This window comes from Cervus canadensis, chromosome 15 (assembly GCF_019320065.1).
Source record: "Cervus canadensis isolate Bull #8, Minnesota chromosome 15, ASM1932006v1, whole genome shotgun sequence".
NCBI lineage: Eukaryota > Metazoa > Chordata > Mammalia > Artiodactyla > Cervidae > Cervus > Cervus canadensis.
This window is the reverse complement of record NC_057400.1, coordinates 38,862,041-38,887,134: the sequence shown is the minus strand read 5'-3', so window position 1 is coordinate 38,887,134 and position 25,094 is coordinate 38,862,041. Positions and strand designations below refer to the sequence as shown.

Here is a 25,094-nt window from a genome sequence, read left to right as displayed (position 1 = left end):
GCTCCTTTACTATTTCCTCTAGCTACTGACCTGTATTATTGAATATCAAGTATTTCTAGGAGCTTATTGAGAAGCGTTTATGTTCATTTTAGTTGTCTAAATTGTCAGAATAAACATCTTAACTGAATTCTTTAAATATTGATTTAATCTATCTAATAGTATAAATTATTGAACAAAATCTGTTGGTTCATACTTTTCGGAAATGTTCAACACTACATTACCGAGCTTGTGAAGTGCTCTTTTTTGTGCTAGAGATACAGAGAACCTTAAAAAAAAACTGGGTAAAATTAAAACAAGTTTTTGTTTTGATAATTTTAACTTTCTTAATAAATTATCTAATTGAGTTATATAAAATAAGTTAGACATTTTTGATTTATAATTTTACACCTTGCTTATAATTTCTCTTCCTATAAAAAAATGATGTTTTTAAAATATTCACAGTACTTGATATTTGTGTTTAAAGTTCTATTCATCTTATTTGTGTGCTTTATGCTGTACTAAACATACTAATGTGCGTAACTGTTAAGGATCAAAGATGAAAAAATTCATGAGAATACAATTTATCTGTCTAGTAATTTTAAACGTATAGCAATTAGCTACAAACAGCATTCTACTCAGCAAGAAGGATTTTTTGGCTATGAATAGGAGATACAGGGAAGTACAACAATTATGATGTTAGAAACAACTAAGAGACAAGTTACTACGGGCACACACCTACTGAGGGATAAACAAACTAAGCTTAAAAATGCAAGCAACAGAAGTACTGCATAGTAGGCTTTCTTGGAATATGTAAATACTACGAAAGAAACCCACAGACTGGATAAACAGTGATTCACCAGTTGGAGTTGTGGCAGTAATTCATATTCTAATTATGTTTTTAAATAGCATAACAGGTTATTTAAATATAAAACAACACTTGTGATTAAATTTTTTTTGTCCAGTAATATACTGGTTTTATGCTGATTTGAATACACAATTATTTCAAATAGTAATCATTTCATGTAGTATTTTTACAGAGTTCTAGAAAACTCAAGGTAAACTGAAGGCATTTTTCAAAGCTAGCTAAATGCTATTGCTTAGAAATATTTCTTAGTTAAAAAGAAAAAAAAGCAAAACCAATATCAGGTTTCCAAAATCAATTAGCTTTACCAAATAATTAGCCATTAATTGTTAAAACCATTCATTAACTTTGTCTACATATAATAAGTCAAATTTCTAAAGGCAGCTTAGTGGCTTTTACTAGAGAACCATACCAGTGCTAGATAAAACACTTCAAGCACAAGACAAGGATAATCAATATAGCAAGAGGTTTCTCAAAATTAGAATAAATTGCCATTTTTGGTACCAATTTTAGGAAGACAAGTAAACAGCGACAACACTAAAAGCATCATTTGCTGCATCTAGGACAATTAATATGGCCCATGACTTGAAGGGAGTTAAAAAGATAAAGGCATTTAAAAAGATAGAGCCATTGGCCCTGTACCTGGTGCTGGCGATGCTTGGTGATTCTGCTCCAAGCCTACATCTTTCTAGTTGACTGGCAACAATCTGCCTTTCCACCTCCAGTTCTCGGGTGAGTCGCTGAAACTGAAGCTCCTGTGATTCAAGGAAATAAAAGGAACATAAAGCACCAGGTTTGCTCAGGCAGATACATGAATTCATGTATGTCACAAGAAACACAGGAACATGCCCAAAACATAACACTGTAGCATGGCCTTATGAGAGTAGGGTTTTAGATGGAATTATGGGCCTAAACAACCTACTGATTTGAAGCTCTTACAAACTTAAAGGCACTAGAATTTCAGTCTTTGTTTGAAACTGAAAACACGTAAATCCTTATTTGGCCTTTTTTTTCCTTTGGTTCTAATTGAGGTCTTCAAATAGTACTTATGCCACAGGGATGTAATGTAAGGTTGCAGAGTCCTTACATTAGAGGCACACCAACCAATATAAACAAGCTCTTCATCCTTCACAGCTAATGTTTTCATCCCTCATACTTAATGGTAGCCCAGCATTAAAAAAGTAAATTCCTGTGATGAGAATTGCTTGACAGTATTGGATATAAAGCCTTTCAATTGTTAAGAAAAAAAAAATCATTACAATCCCACAAAAAAAGTCTTGTTATGTTTATCTATAATACAAACACATTTTTCCTATTGTCACAAATGCATTCATGTGTCACTCTATGAAGGGACAAGAGAAAAAATAATGAAAAAGTCTGAGTCATTATACAGAACTTAAAATTGTATTAAAAAGATGGAAGACTGTCTAAAGAAATTATATTTTTCATACTATGATGCATCATGAAGGCAAGTATTCTATTCTAGGAGAAATGTTTTCACATTATTTGTACTTATCTCATTGTTATCTTAACAGGATTTTAATATATAGAAAGCATGCCATGCTATAAACTATCTATAAATCATGTATACTCTAAAGGCTTTAAGCCACAAATAACATCTCCAATAACACCTCAAGCTGCCCTGTGCCATATTAACTCTTTACAAGTCTACTCAAAGCAAATGCTAAACTGTAAGTGGTTTAATTGGACACTGACTACTGGTTCAAAACACCAGGGAGATGAACCCTAAGCAAAGGAACTAATCAGACATAGAACTACCTTAGTTCTGTTAATAATAATATTATTGACAACATATTATCTATGACGGTAAAATACAATTCAACTGGGAAGTGAATTAACTCCCTGTGAGATCAGGCAAAGGCACAATTACTTGACGGCACTGGCTGAGCAAATTCTACAAATTATTCTCAGAATCATTCTTAAGAAAACAGTCCATCTTATGGCTTTCTGATATTGACAGGCCTTTTCTAAGGAGCCCAGTTGGTGTGAGAGAATATACAGGCAGAAATAACAGTTGTTACAGAGAACTACACACAGAAGAATTATACAAAAAAGATCTTCATGACCCAGATAATCACAACGGTGTGATCACTCACCTAGAGCCAGACATCCTGGAATGTGAAGTCAAGTGGGCCTTAGGAAGCATCACAATGAACAAAGAGAGTAGAGGTGATGGACTCCAATTGAGCTATTTCAAATCCTGAAAGATGATGCTGTGAAAGTGCTGCACTCAATATGCCAGCAAATTTGGAAAACTCAGCAGTGGCCACAGGACTGGAAGAGGTCAGTTTTCATTCCAGTCTCAAAGAAAGTCAATGCCAAAGAATGCTCAAACTACCACACAGTTGCACTCATCTCACACGCTAGTAATGTAAGGCTCAAAATTCTCCAAGCCAAGCTTCAGCAATACATGAACCGTGAACTTCCAGATGTTAAAGCTGGTTTTAGAAAAGGCAGAGGAACCAGAGATCAAATTGCCAACATCTGCTGGATCATCAAAAAAGCAACAGAGTTCCAGAAAAACATCTATTTCTGATTTATTGACTATGCCAAAGCCTTTGACTGTGTGGACCACAATGAACTGGAAAAATTCTGAAAGAGATGGAATACCAGACCACCTGACCTGCCTCTTGAGAAAAACTATAGGCAGGTTAGGAAGCAACAGTTAGTACTGGACATGAAACAACAGACTGGTTCCAAATAGAAAAAAGAAGTACGTCAAGGCTGTATATTATCACCCCTGCTTATTTAACTTATATGCAGAGTACATCATGGAGAAACGCTGGGCTGGGGAAGCACAACTGGAATCAAGATTGCCGGAAGAAATATCAATCACCTCAGATACCAGATAACACCACCCTATGGCAGAAACTAAAGAAACTAAAGAGCCTCTTGATGAAAGTGAAAGAGGAGAGTGAAAAAGTTGGCTTAAACTCAACATTCAGAAAACTAAGATCATGGCATCCGGTCCCATCACTTCATGGCAAATAGATGGGGAAAACAGTGGAAACAGTGGACAGACTTTATTTTGTTGGGCTCCAAAATCACTGCAAATGGTGATTGTTCAAGCCATGAAATTAAAAAGACGCTTGCTCCTTGGAAGAAAAGTTATGAAACCAACCTAGATAGCATATTAAGAAAGCAGAGACATTACTTTGCCAACAAAGGTCCGTCTAGTCAAAGCTATGGTTTTTCCAGTAGCCGTGTATGGATGTGAGAGTTGGACTATAAAGAAAGCTGAGTGCCAAAGAATTGGTGCTTTTGAACTGTGGTGCTGGAGAAGACTCTTGAGAGTCCCGTGGACTGCAAGGAGATCCAAGCAGTCCATCCTAAAGGAGATCAGTTCTGAATGGTCATGGGAAGGACTGGTGTTGAAGCTGAAACTCCAATACTTTGGCCACCTCATGTGAAGAGTTGACTCATTGGAAAAGAACCTGATGCTGGGGAAGACTGAAGGCAGGAGGAGAAGGGGACGACAGAGAATGAGATGGTTGGATGGCATCACCAACTCAATGGACATGAGGTTGGGTAAACTCCAGGAGTTGGTGATGGACAGGGAAGCCTAGCGTGCTGCAGTCCATGGGGTCGCAAATAGTTAGACATGACTGAGCGACTGAACTGAACTGAATTTTTGGCCCAACAATGCTGTACAATAGGATCATATTGGGTAAAGGGGACACCGCCTACCTCTACATAAGAATTCCTAGATCTCAGGCTTCTGATCATTGCTCAACCACAAAACACCAGATAGATAATAACTGCACAAAATTCAGTATCAGGCTAAGATCACTGATTTTAAGGATAAATACTATTACGTTTACTTCGCAGTCTTTGTCCTTAGATAGCATCATAGCTTTTGTGATACACTTCTATTCTTTCAATTATTTTTTTGTTTGTGTATGTTCAGTTGCTCAGCCATGTTTGACTCATTGTGACCCCACGGACTATAGGACCTAATTCTGGGCGACTCCATGGACTGTAGCCGGCCAGGTTTCCAGGCTAGAATACTGGAGTGGGTTGCCATTTTCTTCTCCAGGGCATCTTCCTGATCCAGGAATCAAATCTGAGTCTCGTGCACTGGCAGTTCGATTCTATACCACCGCAGATTGTTTATTATACACCTCTTTTCCTGGAAGACTGGCTGCTTGTACTAAGCTGGGCCAGCAAAGGACCATCTGTGAGTCTCAAAATATTCCCCAATCCATTATATAACTTTTGAGTTCTCAGTTCAGTGGCTATTAGGGATTGAGGACTGGAGGGTTTCTTCATTTTGGGATGGCCAAAAATTACCAGGATAGGATTAAGGTATGTTTCAAACTAGAACAGTAACACAATTTCCAGTCATAAAAAAAAAAATCTATTTTAGTGGTTTTTTTTTTTTTTAATTATTATGTCTATAGCTGCCTATGGCCTTTTGAGCATCCTTTCAAGGAAATATTTGGGAAATTTCCTGCTTGAAGGCAGACACTTGAACTTACATGTCCCATAATTCCTTCCCTCTGAAGCATATATAGGCAACTTCAGCTAGGCCGAGAAGATGCCAGACAGTGACTAGGATGCTGAAACCAAGACGTTGACATCAGAAAACATGAAGCTCATTTCCTCTCTTCCTTTCACCTTCTTGCTGCACTTCCTGTAGTAGAAATCGAGGCCAAGTTTCTAACATGGAAATAACCTCCACACAAACTATATTTATACTTGACGGCAGTGCCAGTGTTTCCTAGATTTGGACACTATTCCTGAGAGGTGTCTCAAGGTTTGTTCTCCAGTCCTGACAACAAACACGGGAATTCATGAATAACCACTAATAAGTAATTTTTCCCCACGTAATTAGCCATGTTAGTCTATTTTTCTTGCAACTAGAAACCCTGACTGATAGACCTCTAGAAACCATTTACAGTTGTCAAGTTATGAGAAGAGCCTCAGTACCCACGATGCAGCTGATTGTTTTAGAAGTTGGGCAATTCCTTTAACACTCATTTGGCCTGAGTAAAAGTCCACATTGTATCCCTCCTAGCTGCAGAGTCTATAATACTAAGCTTCACTGGCTACTTTTATAAAACCCATTTCACTCATTATTTCCCCATCCTTCTCACAAGTAGAACATAGTTAAAGCCCCCAAAGCAGACTCTCATGAAGCTGTAAAGCATGGAATCTGTTCAGGTTACCTAATACTTGCGAAAACTTACAAGCAAAATATATGTCTGCTTTGTTGTAAAATTATTATACTAATTCAACAGAAAATAAGTTGAACTGCCACATGTGACTGTCATCAAGATGAATGAGTATGATATAAACATTTGACAATTTTGTCTCCACTGGATTCTTAAGACTGACTGACAAGGAAGACAGTATTATAGTCATATAAAAACACATCTAATGATTTCCAAAATAACACTCATCAAGAGAATTATGCTGTGATACCATCCATAAATTTTAAATTTTAATTTTTTTTTAATCCTCTAAACATAATGTGTGAAATCTGATCCTTACCACCGCCTCCAAAACCGGGCATCTAAATTATGGGAGGATCCTTTGAGAAGAACAAGGAAATAACGTTAAAAGCATCTGCCAGTGATTTCAGTTCAGTTCAGTTCAGTCACTCAGTCATGTCCGACTCTTTGCGACCCCATGAATTGCAGCACGCCAGGCCTCCTTGTCCATCACCAACTCCCAGATTTGACTCAAACTCATGTCCATTGAGTCGGTGATGCCATCCAACCATCTCATCGTCTGTCGTCCCCTTCTCCTCCTGCCCCCAATCCCTCCCAGCATCAGGGTCTTTTCCAATGAGTCAACTCTTCACATGAGGTGGCCAAAGTATTGGAGTTTCAGCTTCAGCATCAGTCCTTCTAATGAACACCCAGGACTGATCTCCTTTAGGATGGACTGGTTGGATCTCCCTGCAGTCCAAGGGACTCTCAAGAGTCTTCTCCAACATCACAGTTCAAAAGCATCAATTCTTCTGCACTCAGCTTTCTTTATAGTCCAACTCTCACATCCATACACGGCTACTGGAAAAACCATAGCTTTGACTAGACGGACCTTTGTTGGCAAAGTAATGTCTCTGCTTTTTAATATGCTATCTAGGTTGGTCATAACTTTCCTTCCAAGGAGCAAGCGTCTTTTAATTTCATGGCTGAAAATCACCATTTGCAGTGATTTTGGAGCCCAAAAACATAAAGTCTGTCACCGTTTCCACTGTTTCCCCATCTATTTGTCATGAAGTGATGGGACCGGATGCCATGATCTTAGTTTTCTGAATGTTGAGCTTTAAGCCAACTTTTTCACTCTCCCCTTTCATTTTCATCAAGAGGCTCTTTAGTTCTTATTTAGTTTCTGCCATAAGGGTGGTTTCATCTGCGTATCTGAGGTTATTGATATTTCTTCCGGCAATCTTGATTCCAGCTTGTGCTTCCTCCAGCCCAGCGTTTCTCATGATGTACTCTGCATATAAGTTAAATAAGCAGGGTGATAATATACAGCCTTGACGTACTTCTTTTTCTATTTGGAACCAGTCTGTTGTTTCATGTCCAGTACTAACTGTTGCTTCCTAACCTGCCTATAGGTTTCTCAAGAGGCAGGTCAGGTGGTCTGGTATTCCCATCTCTTTCAGAATTTTCCAGTTCATTGTGGTCCACACAGTCAAAGGCTTTGGCATAGTCAATAAATCAGAAATAGATGTTTTTCTGGAACTCTGTTGCTTTTTTGATGATCCAGCAGATGTTGGCAATTTGATCTCTGGTTCCTCTGCCTTTTCTAAAACCAGCTTTAACATCTGGAAGTTCACGGTTCATGTATTGCTGAAGCCTGGATTGGAGAATTTTAAGCATCACTTTACTAGCGTGTGAGATGAGTGCAATTGTGCAGTAGTTTGAGCATTCTTTGGCATTGACTTTCTTTGGGATTGGAATGAAAACTGACCTTTTCCAGTATATGGCAACTTCCCCTTAAATTCTGGTAAACAAGACCATAATCAAGGTTAGAAAGAAAGTCAAGGCTACTGACATGCTATAAAAATATGTCAGTTCACATGTGTTTGGAAGCTTTTGTTCATATTTACTTCATCTCTCTCAGGTAAGTATATTGATAATCATACTCTGAGAGTCAAGGGGACAGAAGAAAACATAAAGATTCACTTTCATGCTCTTGTATGGCAGACAGAAATGTGTGGCTGAGGAGGCCCAAGGAAGGACGCACTGCCCCAGAGGTCATGCCTGCAGGGGTCCCTCAGCTGAAGAGAGCCTTCGTGACCAAGGAAGTCATATCCTTCTGGGCAGGCTGTGTGCAGCAGTGACTGAGATGAGGAGAGAAAAGCCGGTTCAGACGTGCTTCAGGGTGTGCCATCAGTTTAACTCCCTGGCATAGTATTTGGACCCCCCGCTGTGTGCAAGCCTGCTTTTTCTTCCCCTCTCCTCCGTAAGAGCTGATCTATAATAAACACTCTGCATGAAAACTCCACTTCAGTGAGAACCCAACCTGAGACAGTATTGTTTTCGGATTCTTTTACAGAACGATAGAAGTTTTCTCTCACTCCTAGTTTTTAAAATTGTGAGATTCTTTAAATGTACTGAAAAAGTACAGACAAGAACACAATGAGCTTTGGCAAACCTGTCCTAGGTCTAGCAAATCTTACTATTTTGCTACATTTGCTTCAAGTTTTTTGAGAAATAAAGTATTACAGATACAATGAAATCCCCTGGTTTCTCTTTCTTGGATCTTATTCCTCTCTCTCCTTTTGTCTCCAGAAGAAGCCATTATCTTGAATTTGGTCTTTAATATTCACATGAATATTTTATTTTATTACTACTCCATATATATAGAACCATAAATAATACATAATGTTGTTCTGCATATTCATACAATTTATATAAATGGTATACAAAACACCCAGTGTTCTGCAGACTGCTTTTATTACAATATGATTTTGAGATTTATCAATATCAGCATACCTAGACCTAGTTCATTTATTTCCATTGGTCAACAATATTCTATTGTATGACTATGGCACAGTATATTTGTATGTTCTCATCATAATGAACCCTTGGGTGGTTTCCAATTTTGTGCAATTATCAACATGCTGCAAAAGAAGCATCTTTGTATAAATCATCTATACACATGTGCCAGACAGTTCCAGTAGAGTCTTAGATACGGAAGTATTGAGTTGAAGGCTATGTGCATCTTCAAATTTACTTGATAATGATTATCACGTTACCTTCCAAAGTGGTTGTAACAATTTACATTCCAGTCAGCATTGTATGAGAGTTCCAGTTTATGTACATTCTCACTGATGCAAATCTGCATGTGGAGGCTTAAATTTCTTTTCATTCTTTTTTTTTTTCTTTTTGTAAAGGCATGGGATGATAGGCATGGAGTGCTATCTTGCATTTATTTTATTTTGTGTTTCCCTGCTAAACAACATGTTTTCATATGCGTACTGGCCACTTAGGTCCCCTCTTCTCGCAGAGCTATCATATACTCTCAGGGGGCCAGGTTTCTCAACACCCTTGCACTAATGCTTTAGGTTTGGGCAAGGGATATCCCATTAGACTCCCCACAGTAGGCTGTCCTCAGAGGGCACATGGTGTGTAACATCCAATTGCGTATGCAAGACCACCTAGGTTTGACACACACCTTCAGGGAGGAAGCCAGGTTTACTGTTTATTTGGCTTAGGAGTCTCACTTTCATTTTGGTTTTCATTTCTATGAGTTCTTTACTTTCTTGGCAGCTTAGCCTTGCTTTTGAAAAGACAATTTAAGCACTTTATTCAGTATACATATTTAGTTTCTTTTAGGGGAAGACTGGTTAGGGTATTGAATATACCAGAAACGGGAGTCTCCACAGCTTTTTCATATTTTCTTTGAATTTTTCTGAGCTTTATTCAGGGGGAACTTCTTAGTATTTCTTTCAATTCACTATTTCCCTGTTTGCCTTGTTAAGGGTTTATGTCATCTGTTATACCTTTTTCCAATGCCAATATTTTCCATTTCTGAGACTTCTAGTTTGGTCTTTTTCTTGCCCACCTGTTTCTGCTGCTCATTTGGAGTGAAAGCTCTATCATTTCCCTTCCTATTTAGGTTTACCTTTACCTAAACTCCACGTACTTCAGTCCTAAATGAGACTTCAGATTGTGATTCAGTGCTTCTTTCAGACAGAAATAACACTGCATACCTAGTCATGTCTCCTGCTACTGGCTTCAAGAAGCCCAACAAGCATTAGGTTCTTCTGCTTTCATCTCCTTCAATAAGCAGGAAGAGCTCCAACCCAGACCACAGTGTCAAGGACCCTGGCGCTGGCATTGAAAACAAGGTATTCTTCATCCTTTTGTGGCCTCAGGGCCCCTCTCAGCTTCATTAATTCCTCACTGATGGCCAGCAGTCACATATCTCCTGATGCTTTCCAACTGTGCCCTATGGAAGCCTCACTCCAGTTTGCAAATTCTGTTTATAAACTTGTTATCTTCTATTCAGAATATTCTCCATCTCAAGGTTACTAAGAAGAATTTCCCACTATAAGCTTTAACTGAAATGTAGTTTTTTCCTGAAAATACTGCTTCTTCTGACCTCTCTCTGGTGAAGACTATGCATTCTTCAAACATCACAGCTGAGGTGCCCAGAGCAGGAAGCTGGCCATCACTGGCTCCTCATTACCTCTACTTACTAGCATGAAGTTGGATAGTATTCCTCATAGACCTCCTGTCAGCTGAATCTGTAATCATATACCCCTTACACTCTTGTATTAGTCAGCCGTGCTCTCTTTTCCCTTAATTGCTGGAGATCATTATTTCTCCAAATGTGTGCAAAAACTCACTGTTTGGGGGTCATGCCATCCGACTACAGTTGCCCACTTGCATCACTAGATCTATTTACTTCAGGCTCTTCTAGTTGATTCACTAATTCAAGAGTGGCTATAATAGTTACTAACACTGTGATGGTGACAATTAAGAAATAGCAGCAGGTATTCCTATCAGGTCATTAGCGATAGGAATGTCCTGCCCCCAAATGTCCACTAATTCTTGGTTCTGTTCCAGGCTTGGTGGGGGCAGTGTCCCCGTCTTGTCTAGGCCCGGCCTGTCCATGCCCTCTTGCCTCTTCTAGGATCTTGCTTCTTTTTCCTGAATCATCGGTGTTTCCTCTCAGTTTAATGCTTAAATCTTTCTCATCGGAAAACATCTTCTTAATCTCAGGAATCCTCAATCTGTTTCCTTCTCCTTGACCTATACTTCCTTTAATTAAATATTCCTCTTTAAATTGACTCCTTTTAAAAACAGTATTATCTCAGTATTAAAATAATTGAAATCCTCATTTCTAATTCTTTTATATAATCATCTTAATATAAATTAAAATACATAATTTTAAAAGATGTATATCTGTGCATTAAAAACCCATTCACATCAGCAATACAGGTACACCACACCAGGGGACGACACAGCTTTCCATGCCTATACAACTCAGCAGGAAAGTCTGAGTACTGCTTAGACTCAAAGGAGTAAACTGACATGATCATTATTTGATGTAATCAGTGCTTAAGTGAGAGTATTTATACTTTAATTACTGTTGCCTAAAAATCTTCCAATAATAATTTTTTTCTAATTTAGTATGGTGAAAGAGTTTTATATCACTTAAATATCAATTATCAGTGCATAATAATATGTTGGATTTTTAAGGTCCACAGGATTTCACAGGATATGTCCTAATATCATGGTTTCCAGGCAGCACTAGTAGTAAAGAATCTGCCTGCAATGTAGGAGATGCACATGTGGGTTTGATCCCTGGGTGGGGAAGATCCTCTGGAGGAGGGCATGGCGACCCCCTCCCGTTTTCTTGCCTGGAGAATTTCATGGACAGAGGAGCCTGGAGGGTTACAGCCCATTGAGTCGCAAAGAATCAGGCACAACTGGAGTGACTTAGCATGCACACACATCCCATCTCAGGACATACTGATATTATAGTGTTGTTTCTCTTTTCCACATTAAAAAGATGAACAAATTATGGTATGATATCTTTGAGGCTCTTGAGTCAGGCCTGGGGAACTACTTTAAAAATGAATATTTAAGATCTAGTAAGAAATATTCAAAACATCCCAGATACTGTTCCCTAATCTAGGTTGACACCAAAACCAAAGCAGTCATATTTTCAAAGCGCTGACTGTGGCTCAGATCATAAACTCCTTATTGCCAAATTCAGACTTAAATTGAAGAAAGTAGGGAAAACCACTAGACCATTCAGGTATGACCTAAAACAAATCCCTTATGACTATACAGTGGAAGTGAGAAATAGATTTAAGGGACTAGATCTGATAGAGTGCCTGATGAACTATGGACGGAGGTTCGTGACACTGTACAGGAGACTGGGATCAAGACCATCCCCATGGAAAACAAATGCAAAAAAGCAAAATGGCTGTCTGAGGAGGCCTTACAAATAGCTGTGAAAAGAAGAGATGTGAAAAGCAGGGGAGAAAAGGAAAGATATACCCATTTGAATGCGGAATTCCAAAGAATAGCAAGGAGAGATAAGAAAGCCTTCCTCAGCAATCAACGCAAAGAAATAGAGGAAAATAACAGAATGGGAAAGACTAGAGATCTCTTCAAGAAAATTAGAGATACCAAGGGAACATTTCATGCAAAGATGGGTTCGATAAAGGACAGAAATGGTATGGACCTAACAGAAGCAGAAGATATTAAGAAGAGGTGGCAAGAATACACAGAAGAACTGTACAAAAAAGATTTTCACAAGCCAGATAATCACCATGGTGTGATCACTCACCTAGAGCCAGACATCCTGGAATGTGAAGTCAAGTGGGCCTTAGGAAGCATCACAATGAACAAAGCTAGTGGAGGTGATGGAACTCCAGTTGAGCTATTTCAAATCCTGAAAGATGATGCTGTGAAAGTGCTGCACTTAATATGCCAGCAAATTTGGAAAACTCAGCAGTGGCCACAGGCCTGGAAAACGTCAGTTTTCATTCCAATCCCAAAGAAAGTCAATGCCAATGAATGCTCAAACTACCACATAATTGCACTCCTCTCACACACTGGTAATGTAAGGCTCAAAATTCTCCAAGCCAGGCTTCAGCAATACTTGAACTGTGAACTTCCAGATGTTCAATCCGGTTTTAGAAAAGGCAGAGGAACCAGAGATCAAATTGCCAACATCCGCTGGATCATCGAAAAAGCAAGAGAGTTACAGAAAAACATCTATTTCTACTTTATTGACTATGCCAAAACCTTTGACTGTGTGGATCACAATAAACTGTGGAAAATTCTGAAAGAGATGGGAATACCAGACCACCTGACCTGCCTCTTGAGAAACCTGTATGCAGGTCAGGAAGCAACAGTTAGTACTGGGCATGAAACAACAGACTGGTTCCAAGTAGGAAAAGGAGTACATCAAGGCTGTATATTGTCACCCTGCTTATTTAACTTACATGCAGAGTACATCATGAGAAATGCTGGGCTGGAGGAAGCACAAGCTGGAATCAAGATTGCCAGGAGAAAAATCAATAACCTCAGATATGCAGATGACAGCACCCTCATGGCAGAAAGGGAAGAGGAACTAAAAAGCCTCTTGATGAAAGAGGAGAGTGAAAAAGTTGGCTTAAAGCTCAACATTCAGAAAACTAAGATCATGGCATCTGGTCCCATCACTTCATGGGAAATAGCTGGGGAAACAGTGGAAATAGTGTCAGACTTTATTTTTCTGGGCTCCAAAATCACCGCAGATGGTGATTTTCAGCCATGAAATTAAAAGACGCTTGCTCCTTGGAAGTTAAGTTATGACCAACCTAGACAGCATATTAAAAAGCAGAGACATTACTTTGCCAACAAAGGTCCGTCCAGACAAGACTATGGTTTTTCCAGGTCATGTATGGATGTGAAAGTTGGACTATAAAGAAAGCTGAGCACCAAAGAATTGATGCTTTTGAACTGTGGTGTTGGAGAAGACTCTTGAGAGTCCCTTGGACTGCAGGGAGATCCAACCAGTCCATCCTAAAGGAGATCAGTCCTGGGTGTTCATTGTAAGGACTGATGCTGAAGTGGAAATTCCAATACTTGGGCCACCTTATGCGAAGAATTGACTCATTGGAAAAGACCCTGATGCTGGGGAAGACTGAAGGCAGGAGGAGAAGGGGATGACAGAGGATGAGATAGTTGGATGGCATCACTGACTTATGGGCATGAGTTTGAGTAAACTCCAGGAGTTGGTGATGAACAGGGAGGCCTGGTGTGCTGCAATTCATGGGGTTGCAAAGAGTTGGACATGCCTGAGCAACTGAACTGAACTGAACTGAAACTTCTCAATCTTGAAATAACCATTCATTAGCATAGAGATGATCAAATGCTCTGACTTTCTATCATAGTTTACTTAATAACTACAAGTCATTATTAAGTGTATTTGGGAGTCCCTACAAATCATACATAATCAATTATAAAAATGCTAACTAAGTACATGATATTTATATCATATACTTTGTACTGAGCAGATCCTTTTGTTAAAAAGAAACACTGCCTTTCTCAACCAAAATATGTTCTCAGACAAGAGTTCCACAGGTTTGCACTTATTGGAAGGGGTTTAAACCTTCAAGGAAGTTTGAAAAATGCTGCCCAGAGGATTCCAAATCTTGGAGGTTCACACGACACTAGAATATAAAACGTTCTCAGGTGTCTACCAGTAGGAATTTGCCTTGCCTTTGTACTACCTGGAGATTTTTCCATTTATTGAAACTAACCTCGCTTTTCCAAAGAATAACTATTAACATCTCAAGGAACAATACTGCCTTGCAGAACACAACTTAGTCAACACTAAAAATTCATCTCACTTTTATTGTATTTTGAGATGACTGAATTAAGGGGCACTGCCTTATATTCTACACTAAAAAAGAAAAGAAACCACCACCACCACCACTACCCACCTCATCTACTGGAAAACACAAGTTTTCATTACTTTGGTCCAGGCTGAATACTTACAACAGGGAGGTCACCACAAATGGTTAACCTTCAGATGGAAACTCTTGACCTCACATCAATCCAAAGACAGGAAGGGAACACGTTATTAGGATACTTCTGATGGGTCAGTTGCCCTAACCTATGCCCAATGCTTCTTACATTTAGATCTTCTTTAAGATAACAGAAAAATATGAGATATGACCACCAATCTTATTTCCTATTATACTAGCTAATATATAATAATATAGGAGATGATCAACATTCAGATCTTTATTGTTTTATCCTAGTAGCAAATCACATAGGATTATATCAAGCTTTGATATCTATTCTTCAGTTTTAATGAAGACGAGAGGAAATAGCAAGGCTTACCAGATGCTTTAAATTTATATTCTAAAGCTCAGGCTCTTATCTGTAACTGTCACCAAAGCTCCTTTATTAGGAAATCAAAATAAAGGAAGAGAGGTTTACACTGAAACACGAATGAAAGCTTTGCTTAGAGCCACATGTGGATGAGAAGGTCAAGCAAATAGGTAAAAGCTCACGCTTTTCCTATAGCACCACCGATGGCTTTATAAAAATCTGTCTGCCACTACAAAAAGTTCATTGCCACTGGCTCTTAATCTCGTTCCTGGTGCCCTCTGGCCACTGCATAGGCCTGTGTACACCAGTGACTTACATGCAGAGTACATGTCTACTACCTCTAATCAGATTCAAACCAATGTTTTCAATGGTAGTGAGCTAAGCAGCTCTACTCAACGGATGATCCATGTCCCACAAGCAGTCACACCACCTTGCCTTCTGAGTTTTCTATTTCTCCACTGCAGAGGTCTTCAAAGTACGGGCCCTGAACCAGCAGTATCAGCGTCACTCGGAAACTTACTTGAATCAGAGGGGTCAGGTCCAGCTTGAACAGGTGCTTGAACAGGTCCTGTAGGAGATTCTCATGCACACTGACCTGCTAGAACCACCATTCCTCTTTCAAAGTGAAAGTGAAGTCGCTCAGTCATGTCCAATTCTTTGCGACCCCTGAACTGTAGCCTACCAAGCTCCTCTGTCCATACGATTTTCCATGCAAGAGTACTGGAGTGGGTTGCCATTTTCTTCTCCAGGAGATCTTCCCGACCCAGGGATTGAACTCGGGTCTGCCGCATTGTCGGCAGACACTTTACCATCTGAGACACCAGGGAAGTCACATATTCCTCTTTACTCAGGCTCAAAAATGCAAGTGTTTTCATCTTTTCATCATTTTTCCCTTTCTTTTATTCCTCATTCCTCACATATTAAATGGTTTCCCAAACCCTGTCACCCAACCTCGCTACCACTACTGAATCCACTCACCTCCTTGCCATACCTGCCACTACTATCCTAATTCAGAGTCACATTCACTTTAGATTATTGTAATGACCCTGCAGTAAGTCTCCTCCCCACCCGATGGTGCTGAGGGGCCTGGCCTCACCGCTCACATCTTTTCCAGATAAATCTGTTGAAGGTACAATATATTGATCAAGAATCCTTTCCTGAGTGTTTCCTGTGCTCCAGGCTCTCTGCTAAGCTTTAACATGCATTACCTTGCTAACTTCCTCGTCAGCCTGCAAGGGAGTGAAGGTTACCCTTGTTCACAGAGAGCTGACTTGTCTGAAGTCATCCAAATCCAGGATCTGAATCACAGTAGTCTGACTCCTAACTCCATGGTATTAACCACCGTGCATCATGCCCCTTGCAGCCAACCTGTAATACAACTTATAAACAGTCAACTCAGCCTTATTTTAAGACCTTCTGCAGTTTGCCTTAAACCTTTCTTTTTTTTCAGGATCCTGTCATTTCCCTTCTTGTACCTGAACAGAACTATTCATTTTTTTCCATACATATCACTCAGAGCTTTTTCTCACGTTGACTCCATCCACCTGAATATCACCTTCCTATGCACCTAGACTCCTTTATCCAGCCCTTGGGTAAAGCACTTGGCCATTACATGTGCTGGATTTACTAAGCTGAATTCCACTTAAAGAAGAGTGAAATCTATATTTGATTCATCTAGCTTCATGGAAAAGCAAGACAAGTAATCCCTGCTAATTTATTCACGGTGAATTTTACACAGTACACTTTATTTAGTATGTTATAATCGATCACATGAATTTTTAAATTGAATGATACAACAGGATTTTCTATTTTTCTTTAAAGTCACAAAGAGATAAGAAGGCAGAGCTGCAACAAGAAACTTGGTTTCCCTAAATTTTGTGTTGACAGCTTTTTCAACTCTACTTTAATCAGCTCTATCATGGATTTCATATTATTCATGGTGGCATAGGCAAATGGGTTTTTTAAAAATAATAATACGCATAATTTCAGTTGGTGTAGTAGCTTCATGCCATTACTGACTTTCCCCATGCCACTTCTTCCCCTTCCCTCATTTATTTAAACCTGTTTCCATCTGTCAAATTCCCTGAGCTCTCAGGCATCATACATATTCTGCCTTTCAAAAAATCAGGAGTTTCCCAGCCTTGGCATGCCATTTCTGAAAACCTAACAGTCCAATGACACTTTAAGTTATTAAACTAGAAATGTGTTCTTTTATTTCCATTTATCTTGTCTCCTAATAGTAAAAATGTAAGCATCTGTGTATGAATATATGTGTGTAAATATAAATGCTAGTTAAATCTTCTACTGGTTGAGGTTTTACTAATTTATGTTTAATGTAATCAAACAAATAGTAAAAGAGCAATAGCATGAAAAATTGATGCCTGTTGTCAGTGTCGGTTGCAGTCGCAGTTGTCAGTGACAACTCTTGCTGTCATTTTCTAACAAAGTAGGCATTTGGTAGAATTAATGTCAAAAACACAAAGGAGATTTTCTTTAAAAGGTAATGTCTTGAATATCTGATTAGATGTTACTTTAACATTCATTAAGAAAATATAAAAAATAATAATGACTTAACATTAATAATTTATTTGGTTTTCTAGTACATAAATATTTCAAAATTAGTAAGACCAGTGATGCAAATCACCTAATGTCAGATGCTTATTTGAGAGCTAATTGACTGCACAGATGATAATAATGCATATAAATCATTATTGCTGAAATGGAAAAGTGAGAGGAATAAATGACCAACCTCCAACTTCCTGTGTGTGGACTAGTTGCTGCAAACACAGCCAAGAATATGAAAATGGTAACAGAAACAAAAACAAGGGGAAATTTAATCTTCCTTTCTTTAGTAAGTCTAATAAATAGCACCAGGGAGTAAGAGGCTAATTTTCAAAATGATTAATTTAAGGTTTGGTTAATAACTTAATGAAATGTAATGGAGAAAGAAAACAAATACCGTCTAGGGCAGGTAGCTCCTGTCTTATGATTCTACTTTTTAAATTACTAGGCTTCCTTCTACAGCGGTTCTTCCTGCTTTCCAGATATTTGCAGACTAAAGTGTGGGGAAGGGGGAGGTAGCTGGACTAAGAATATACATTTACTAATTGTGCCCGAGTCAGTTCAATGGTTCCCTGAGAAATCTTGTTACCCAGCTCAAGAGGTATAAGAGGTATTCCACTGTTTTTCCTTTTTAATTTTACATTTTATCTGTATGGCTTCCCTAACATTACCGTTTGTTTTTAAACCTTCAGAAATTGTCCTGAGGTTCTGAGAAAAACGGGTAAGAAAAGTCAATGTATTATTGATAACCACACAACATCTCTAATGTACAGGAAACATAAAAGCCTTAGGACAGAACTGGGACATGTCAGTGCACCTGCATTAGTCTCAGGCCCACCCCTATTTTCAGGTCCACAGTACCCCTCTGGTTTGCTCTGACTCTCTTGCTTTCCCCCCAAAACTTTCCGTTCCTTCTACAGGTTAGCTATACAGAAAAGCAATGAAAATTTACACTTTGCTACCAATAACTCTATTTTCCTTACTTAGCTAAAAAAGCAGACAAGTTAAATAATGTTACTTTTTATTTGTGTTAGCTCTATATGGCTGTCATAGAAAATAAAGAAAAACGGTTTTAGAAAAAGTGCCAGATTTCACAGTATTATTTTTGTTGTTCAGACTAATTTACTTGCCTGGATCTTTAAGTTGCCATATTTAGAATTCTTTTCTCTTCCACACAATATATACTCTTGAAATAACACATTTATGTTTAAAACAGATATAATTTTATATTAAATATCTTACTTACTTTTTTTTTCTTTTGCTAAGTCCTAAAACTAGTGGTAATACTAAGTCCCAATGAACGAAAGCCAACTGTGGGTCAGGCACTTTACATATTTTTTCCTCTAATTCTTACAAAAGTGGAGGCCACTGTTGAGTTGAGCGACCACAAGGTGGGAGAGACAAAATAAATGACTTGCACAGGCTCACAAAATTAGTAAGTGAAGAGCTGGGAATGGAATCCTAAATTCTTGCTTTTTCCAATACAGGAAGCTGAAAAAACTACCCTTGTCTCATTTTCTATTCCTGAAGGTTATGTTCTGAAAAAACTAAGGCTGTCTCATTTTCTATTCTTGAAGGTTATATTTAGAACTATAATTGACTTTATTGCTTCAAAACTTTTTCCCAAATCAAATAAAGCCCTAGAATGTAATAAAAATTAAAGACCCAGATGCTAGTATATATAGGAACTTACTAATTATGACAAAGGTAGAATTTCCTTCAATGGGAAAAGAACTGCGGGTATAATTAGAGAAAACAAAGCTAGATTACCACCTCAAGCCACCCACCCCCACACACAAGTTGTATAATAAATATAAGGAAAGAAACCTACTACATAAAAATAGGACCTAGGATATTGGTTCCTAACCTTTTCGGCACCAGGCATCAGTTTTGTGAAAGACAATTTTTCCTCAGACTGGGGATGGGGGTGGGGGTTGGTTTCAGGATGATTCAAGCACATTACATTTACTGTGCACTTTATTTCTGTTATTATTACACCAGTTCTACCTCAGGTCATCAGGAATTAGAACCTGGAGATTGGGGACCCCTGACCTCAGAGAATGTTTTTTTTTAAATATTAAAAAAAGTTGAAGGATAGTTGATTTAGAATCTTGTGTTAATTTCTGTTCCACAGCAAAATGATTCAGTTATACATATATATTCTTTTTAAAAATATTCATTGTGGCGTATCATAGAAAATGGAATAAATAGTTCTCTGTGTTATATGGTAGGACCTTGCTGTTTATCCAATTTGTAATAAAAGCTTACACGTGCTAACTTCAACTTCCCACTCCATCTCACCCCCAACTACCTCCCCCTGGGCAACCATAAGTCTCTTCTTTATATCCCTGAGTCCGTTTCCATTTCACAGACAGGTTCATTTGTGTCATAATTTGGAATCTGCATATAAGTTATACTATATGATTTGTCTTTGTCTGACTTCCTTCATTTAGTATGATACTCTCTAGTTGCATCCATTTTGCTGCAAACAGCACTATTTCATTCTTTTTTATGACTGAGTAGTGCTTCATGGTATATATGTACCATCTTCTTTATTCATTTATTTGTTGATCTTCTTGAATTAGAGTTTTGTTTGGATATATGCCCAGGAGTGGATTGCTCGATCATATGGTAATTCTATTTTTAGTTTTCTGAGGAAACAATATAGAGTTTTGCATAGTGGCTGCACCAACTAACATTTCCCCCAACAATGTAGAAAATATATATAGGCGAATAATTTTATACTTGGGATGACAGAGACATCCTTAAAGAAACCCCAAAACCATAAGAGGTAAAATAAGATATTCAAATACATAAAAATAAAACTTCATATGCCAAAAGATCAAGCAAACAAACTCAAATGCCAAAAAAAGAAAAAAAAAAAAAAAAAAAAAAAAAAAAAAGAGAGCAAGAAACATCTGTAACCTCTAACATGTAACAGCCATTTAAAAACACATAAAACAAATTTACACATAATAAAAATAGGCAAAGGGTACCAACAAGCAATCTATCTACACTGAAATGTAATGCTAATTAAAATATCAGAAAAAAACATTAAATTTCATCCATAAGGAGAAAGAAAACCAAATGACAAAATGCCAGTTTTTATCATATTGGCAAGTATTTTTCAAAGTGTCTCATCCAGGGATAGAAAGGGACATTTCGAGAAAAGGGCACAGACATATATTGTTCTTGTTAGTGTGGTTTCCTTATAATCTGGTAACTTCTATTACAATGAAAAATATATATTCTGGGCTTCCCTGGCAGTCCAGTGGTTAAGACTCCGTCTGCCAATGCAGGGGCTACAAATCTGACCCCTGGTCTGGGGAAGATTCCACATCCTGTGGGGACACTAAACCTGTGCAAGAGAACCACTGAGCCTGTGCTCTAGAGCCCATTTGCTGCAACCACTGAAGCCTGTTTGTCCTAGAGCCCATGTTCGGCAACAAGAGAAGCCACTGCAATGAGACATCTGCACACCACAGATAAGACAGCAGCCCCCGCTCAGCCACTAGAGAAAGCCCATGCACAGCAATGAAGACCCAGGGCGGCCAAACAATAAAAATAAATCAATATTTAAAATGTGCACGTGTGTGTGTGTATGTGTATGTATTCACCATGACTTTGCAATTCCACTTCTGGATAGCTACTGTGCACCAAAAAAAAGCAATCATATACATAAAATATCAATTACAGCAGTTAGAAAAAACCTGAAAATCTGTCTACATGGCAATATTTTAACAAACTATGAAAACTCCACACTATACATAATAACTACTATATACGTGGTTATTAAAAGAATGAGCTAGATAGACCTTTATCTGTTGCTTCAGAAGGACCGTTACATGCAATTAAGTGAAAAAGCCACTTGAAGACCTTAGTAAAACACAACAAAACAAACAAACAAAAACCTCTATGTAGGTTAGTTTGAGCATGGAAAAAAATGTGGTAAGGAATACAGCAGAGCATAAGATTGGTTACTTCTAGAGAGCAGGAATGAAAAAGGGAACAAGATACTATTTATGTTTATCTTCTTTTATTTATTTAATCTTCTTTCTTCTTTATACTGCTTCACTTGTTGCAACAAGCATAGGACTTCTTTAATTAAAGCGAAAGTGAAAGTCACTCAGCCATGTCTGACTCTACAACCCCATGGACTATACAGTCGATGGAATTTCTCCAGGCCAGAATACTGGAGTGGGTAGATATTACCCTCTCCAGGGGATCTTCCCAACCCAGGGATTGAACCCAGGTCTCCCGCATTGCAGGAAGATTCTTTACTGGCTGAGCCAAAAAACTGAAGAAATAAAAGAATACAAGGGCTAAAAAATTACTGTTTAAGTACTACAAGGACAGATCCTGCTTAGGAAACAATCCAGTTGCTGGAAAACAGCATTCTCATTGACAGAAAATAGATGTTTTCACCCTTTGGAAATTATTATAGCACTCTAAAGGGGTTCAGTATCTTCCTCTGTTAGTTCCATACTGTTTCTGTCCTTTATTGAGCCCATCTTTGCATGAAATGGTCCCTTGTTATCTCTCTTTTTCTTGAAGAGATCTCCAGTCTTTCCCATTCTATTGTTTTCCTCTATTTCTTTCTTTTTTTTTTTCAATTTTAATTGTTTTTATTAAACCAGTGTGGAAGAGACAGGGGGAGCATTCACTTTCTAATGAAAATTTAAGTTAATCGGTTTTTTAAAAAAAATTTATTTATTTATTTATTTATTTTGTCGTACATTGATATGAATCAGCCATAGATTTACACGTATTCCCCATCCCGATTCCCCCTCCCACCTCCCTCTCCACCCGATTCCTCTGGATGCTTTGATCACTTAGGAAGGTTTTCTCATCTCTCCTTGCTATTTTTTGGAACTCTGCATTCAGAGAGTATATCTTTCCTTTTCTCCTTTGCCTTTCACTTCTCTTCTTTTCTCAACTATTTGTAATGCCTCCTCAGACAACCATTTTGCCTTTTTGCATTTCTTTTTTTGGGGAATGGTCTTGATCACTGCCTCCTGTACAATGTCACAAACCTCCAACCATAGCTCTTCAGGCACTCTGTCTATCAAATCTAATCACTTGAATCTACTGGTCACTTCCACTGCATAATTGTAAGGGATGTGATTTAGGTCATACCTGAATGGTCTAGTGGTCTCCCCTACTTTTTTCAATTTAAGTCAGAATTTTGCAATAAGAAGTTCCCGGTCTTGTTTTTGCTGACTGATTAGAGCTTCTCCATCTTTGGCTGCAAAGAATATAATCAATCTGATGTCGGTATTGACCATCTGGTGATGTCCATGTGTGAGCTGTTTCTTGTGTTGTTGGAAGAGGGTGTGTGTCTGCTATGACAGTGTGTTCTCTTGGCAAGACTCTGTTACTCCTTGCCTTGCTTCATTCTGTACTCTAAGGCCAAACTTGCCTGTTTCTCCTACCGTCTCTTGACTTCCTGCTTTTGCATTCCAGTTCCTTATGATGAAAAGGACATCTTTTTTGGGTGTTAGTTCTAGAAGGTCTTGTTAGTCTTCATAGAACCATTCAACTTCAGCTTCTTCAGCATTAGTGGTTGGGGCATAAACACTGATTACTGTGATATTGAAGGCTTGCCTTGGAAACAAATAGAGATAGAGATATTCTGTCATTTTTGAGATTGCATCCAAGTACTGCATTTTGGACTCTTTTGTTGACTATCAGGGCTACTCCTTTGCCCTGCTTCATTTTGTACTCCAAGGTCTAACTTGCCTGTTACTCCAGATATCTCTTGACTTCCAGCAGTCATGTATGGATGTGAGAACTGGACCACAAAGAAAGCTGAGTATTGAAGAATTGATGCTTTTGAACTGTGGTGTTGGAGAAGACTCTTGAGAGTCCCTTGGACTGCAAGGAGATCCAACCAGTCAATCCTAAAGGAAATCAGTCCTGAATATTCATTGGAAAGACTGATGCTGAAGCTGAAGCTCCAATACTTTGGCCACCTGATGCAAAGAACTGACTCAGAAAAGACTCTGATGCTGGGAAATATTGAAGACAGGAGGAGAAAGGGATGATAGAGGGTGAGATGGTTGGATGGCATCACCGACTCAAAGGACGTGAGTTTGAGCAAGCGTTGGTAGTTGGTGATGTACAAGGAAGCCTGGCTTGCTGCAGTTCATGGGGTCGCAAAGAGCTGGACATGATTGAGTTACTGAACTGACCTGGAAAGTAACTTGGTGCAAACTCTCGGAAGGGCAATTTAATAATGCCTAAAAAATAAAAGTGTACCAACCTATTGACCCATCAATTCTAATGCCAAGACTTTGGATATACTTGGAAAGGTACACAAAAGCAACAAATCAAATGTTAGGAAACTACCTAACATTAGTCAGTGAAGGACTGGTGAAATTATTTGCTATTGTTGTTGTTCAATTGGTAAGTTTTGCCCAACTCTTTGTGACCCTATGGACTGCAGCATGCAAGGCTCCTCTGTCCTCCAAAATCTCTTTTTAAGTTTGCTCATATTCATGTCCACGTCCATTAAATCAGTGATTCCATCTAATCATCTCATCCTCTGCTGCCCCCTTCTCCTTTCGCCTTCAATCTTTCCCAGCACTAGGGTCTTTGTCAAAGAGTTGGCTCCTTACATCAGGTGGCCAAAGTAATGGAGCTTCAGTTTCAACAACAGTCCTTCCAATGAATATGCATGGTTGATTGCTTTTAGGATTGACTGGTTCGATTTCCATGCAATTCAATAGACTCTTAAATATACTGAGTATAATATAATAAATATATTATATATATCTATATGATGGGATTCTATGCAATTGCTAGAAAGGGTTGAAGGAAATCCACATGTGCTGGTATAATCTATACCATTATTCCAAACATGTGTGGAATAACCAATAAGAAAGACTACCCAGGAAAATAAAGCTATGTAATTGTTTCTTAAAAAGACATATGCTGAAGTGAGCAGGATTTTTTTTCTTGATATACTCAGGAAACTTAACCAGGTAAGGTTTAACCACTGGGAAAATGAACTAGACGTTTGCAGGGTAGGTTACTTGTAATTTTATACTTTTTTTTAAAATTTTTTTTAAATTTTATACTTTTAAGGTGAATAATTTCTTTTAACTTGTGAATTCATTGTTACTAATTTCTATAAATACAATAGAATAAGAACTGCTTTTTCATTTAAAACCACACTAAGAACCTAATTTTTACTATTAGTTAAAGGCTCTAATCCTGACCTATTAAATGAGCATATTTTAACAATTAGTTTTCATAAAGGGCATGAAACACATGACACCAGTAACAAATGCCTTACTTGAAAATCAATGCTGTAAAATGAATTGATAATGAATTCTCCTGTATATATTTCTCTCAAAACTCTG

General features: G+C 38.3%; 1 protein-coding gene across 18 annotated transcripts in view; it reads right to left on the bottom strand.

Annotated features, from left to right (window-relative positions):
- Positions 1 to 25,094, bottom strand: part of PKP4 (plakophilin 4) — a 246,108-nt gene that overhangs the window by 114,147 nt on the left and 106,867 nt on the right. For all 18 annotated transcript variants that reach the window (XM_043487428.1, XM_043487429.1, XM_043487418.1 and 15 more), the window contains one exon: positions 1,484 to 1,596. In XM_043487428.1, coding sequence (XP_043343363.1) covers positions 1,484 to 1,596 — 113 coding nt within the window. The remainder of the gene's footprint in view (positions 1 to 1,483; positions 1,597 to 25,094) is intronic.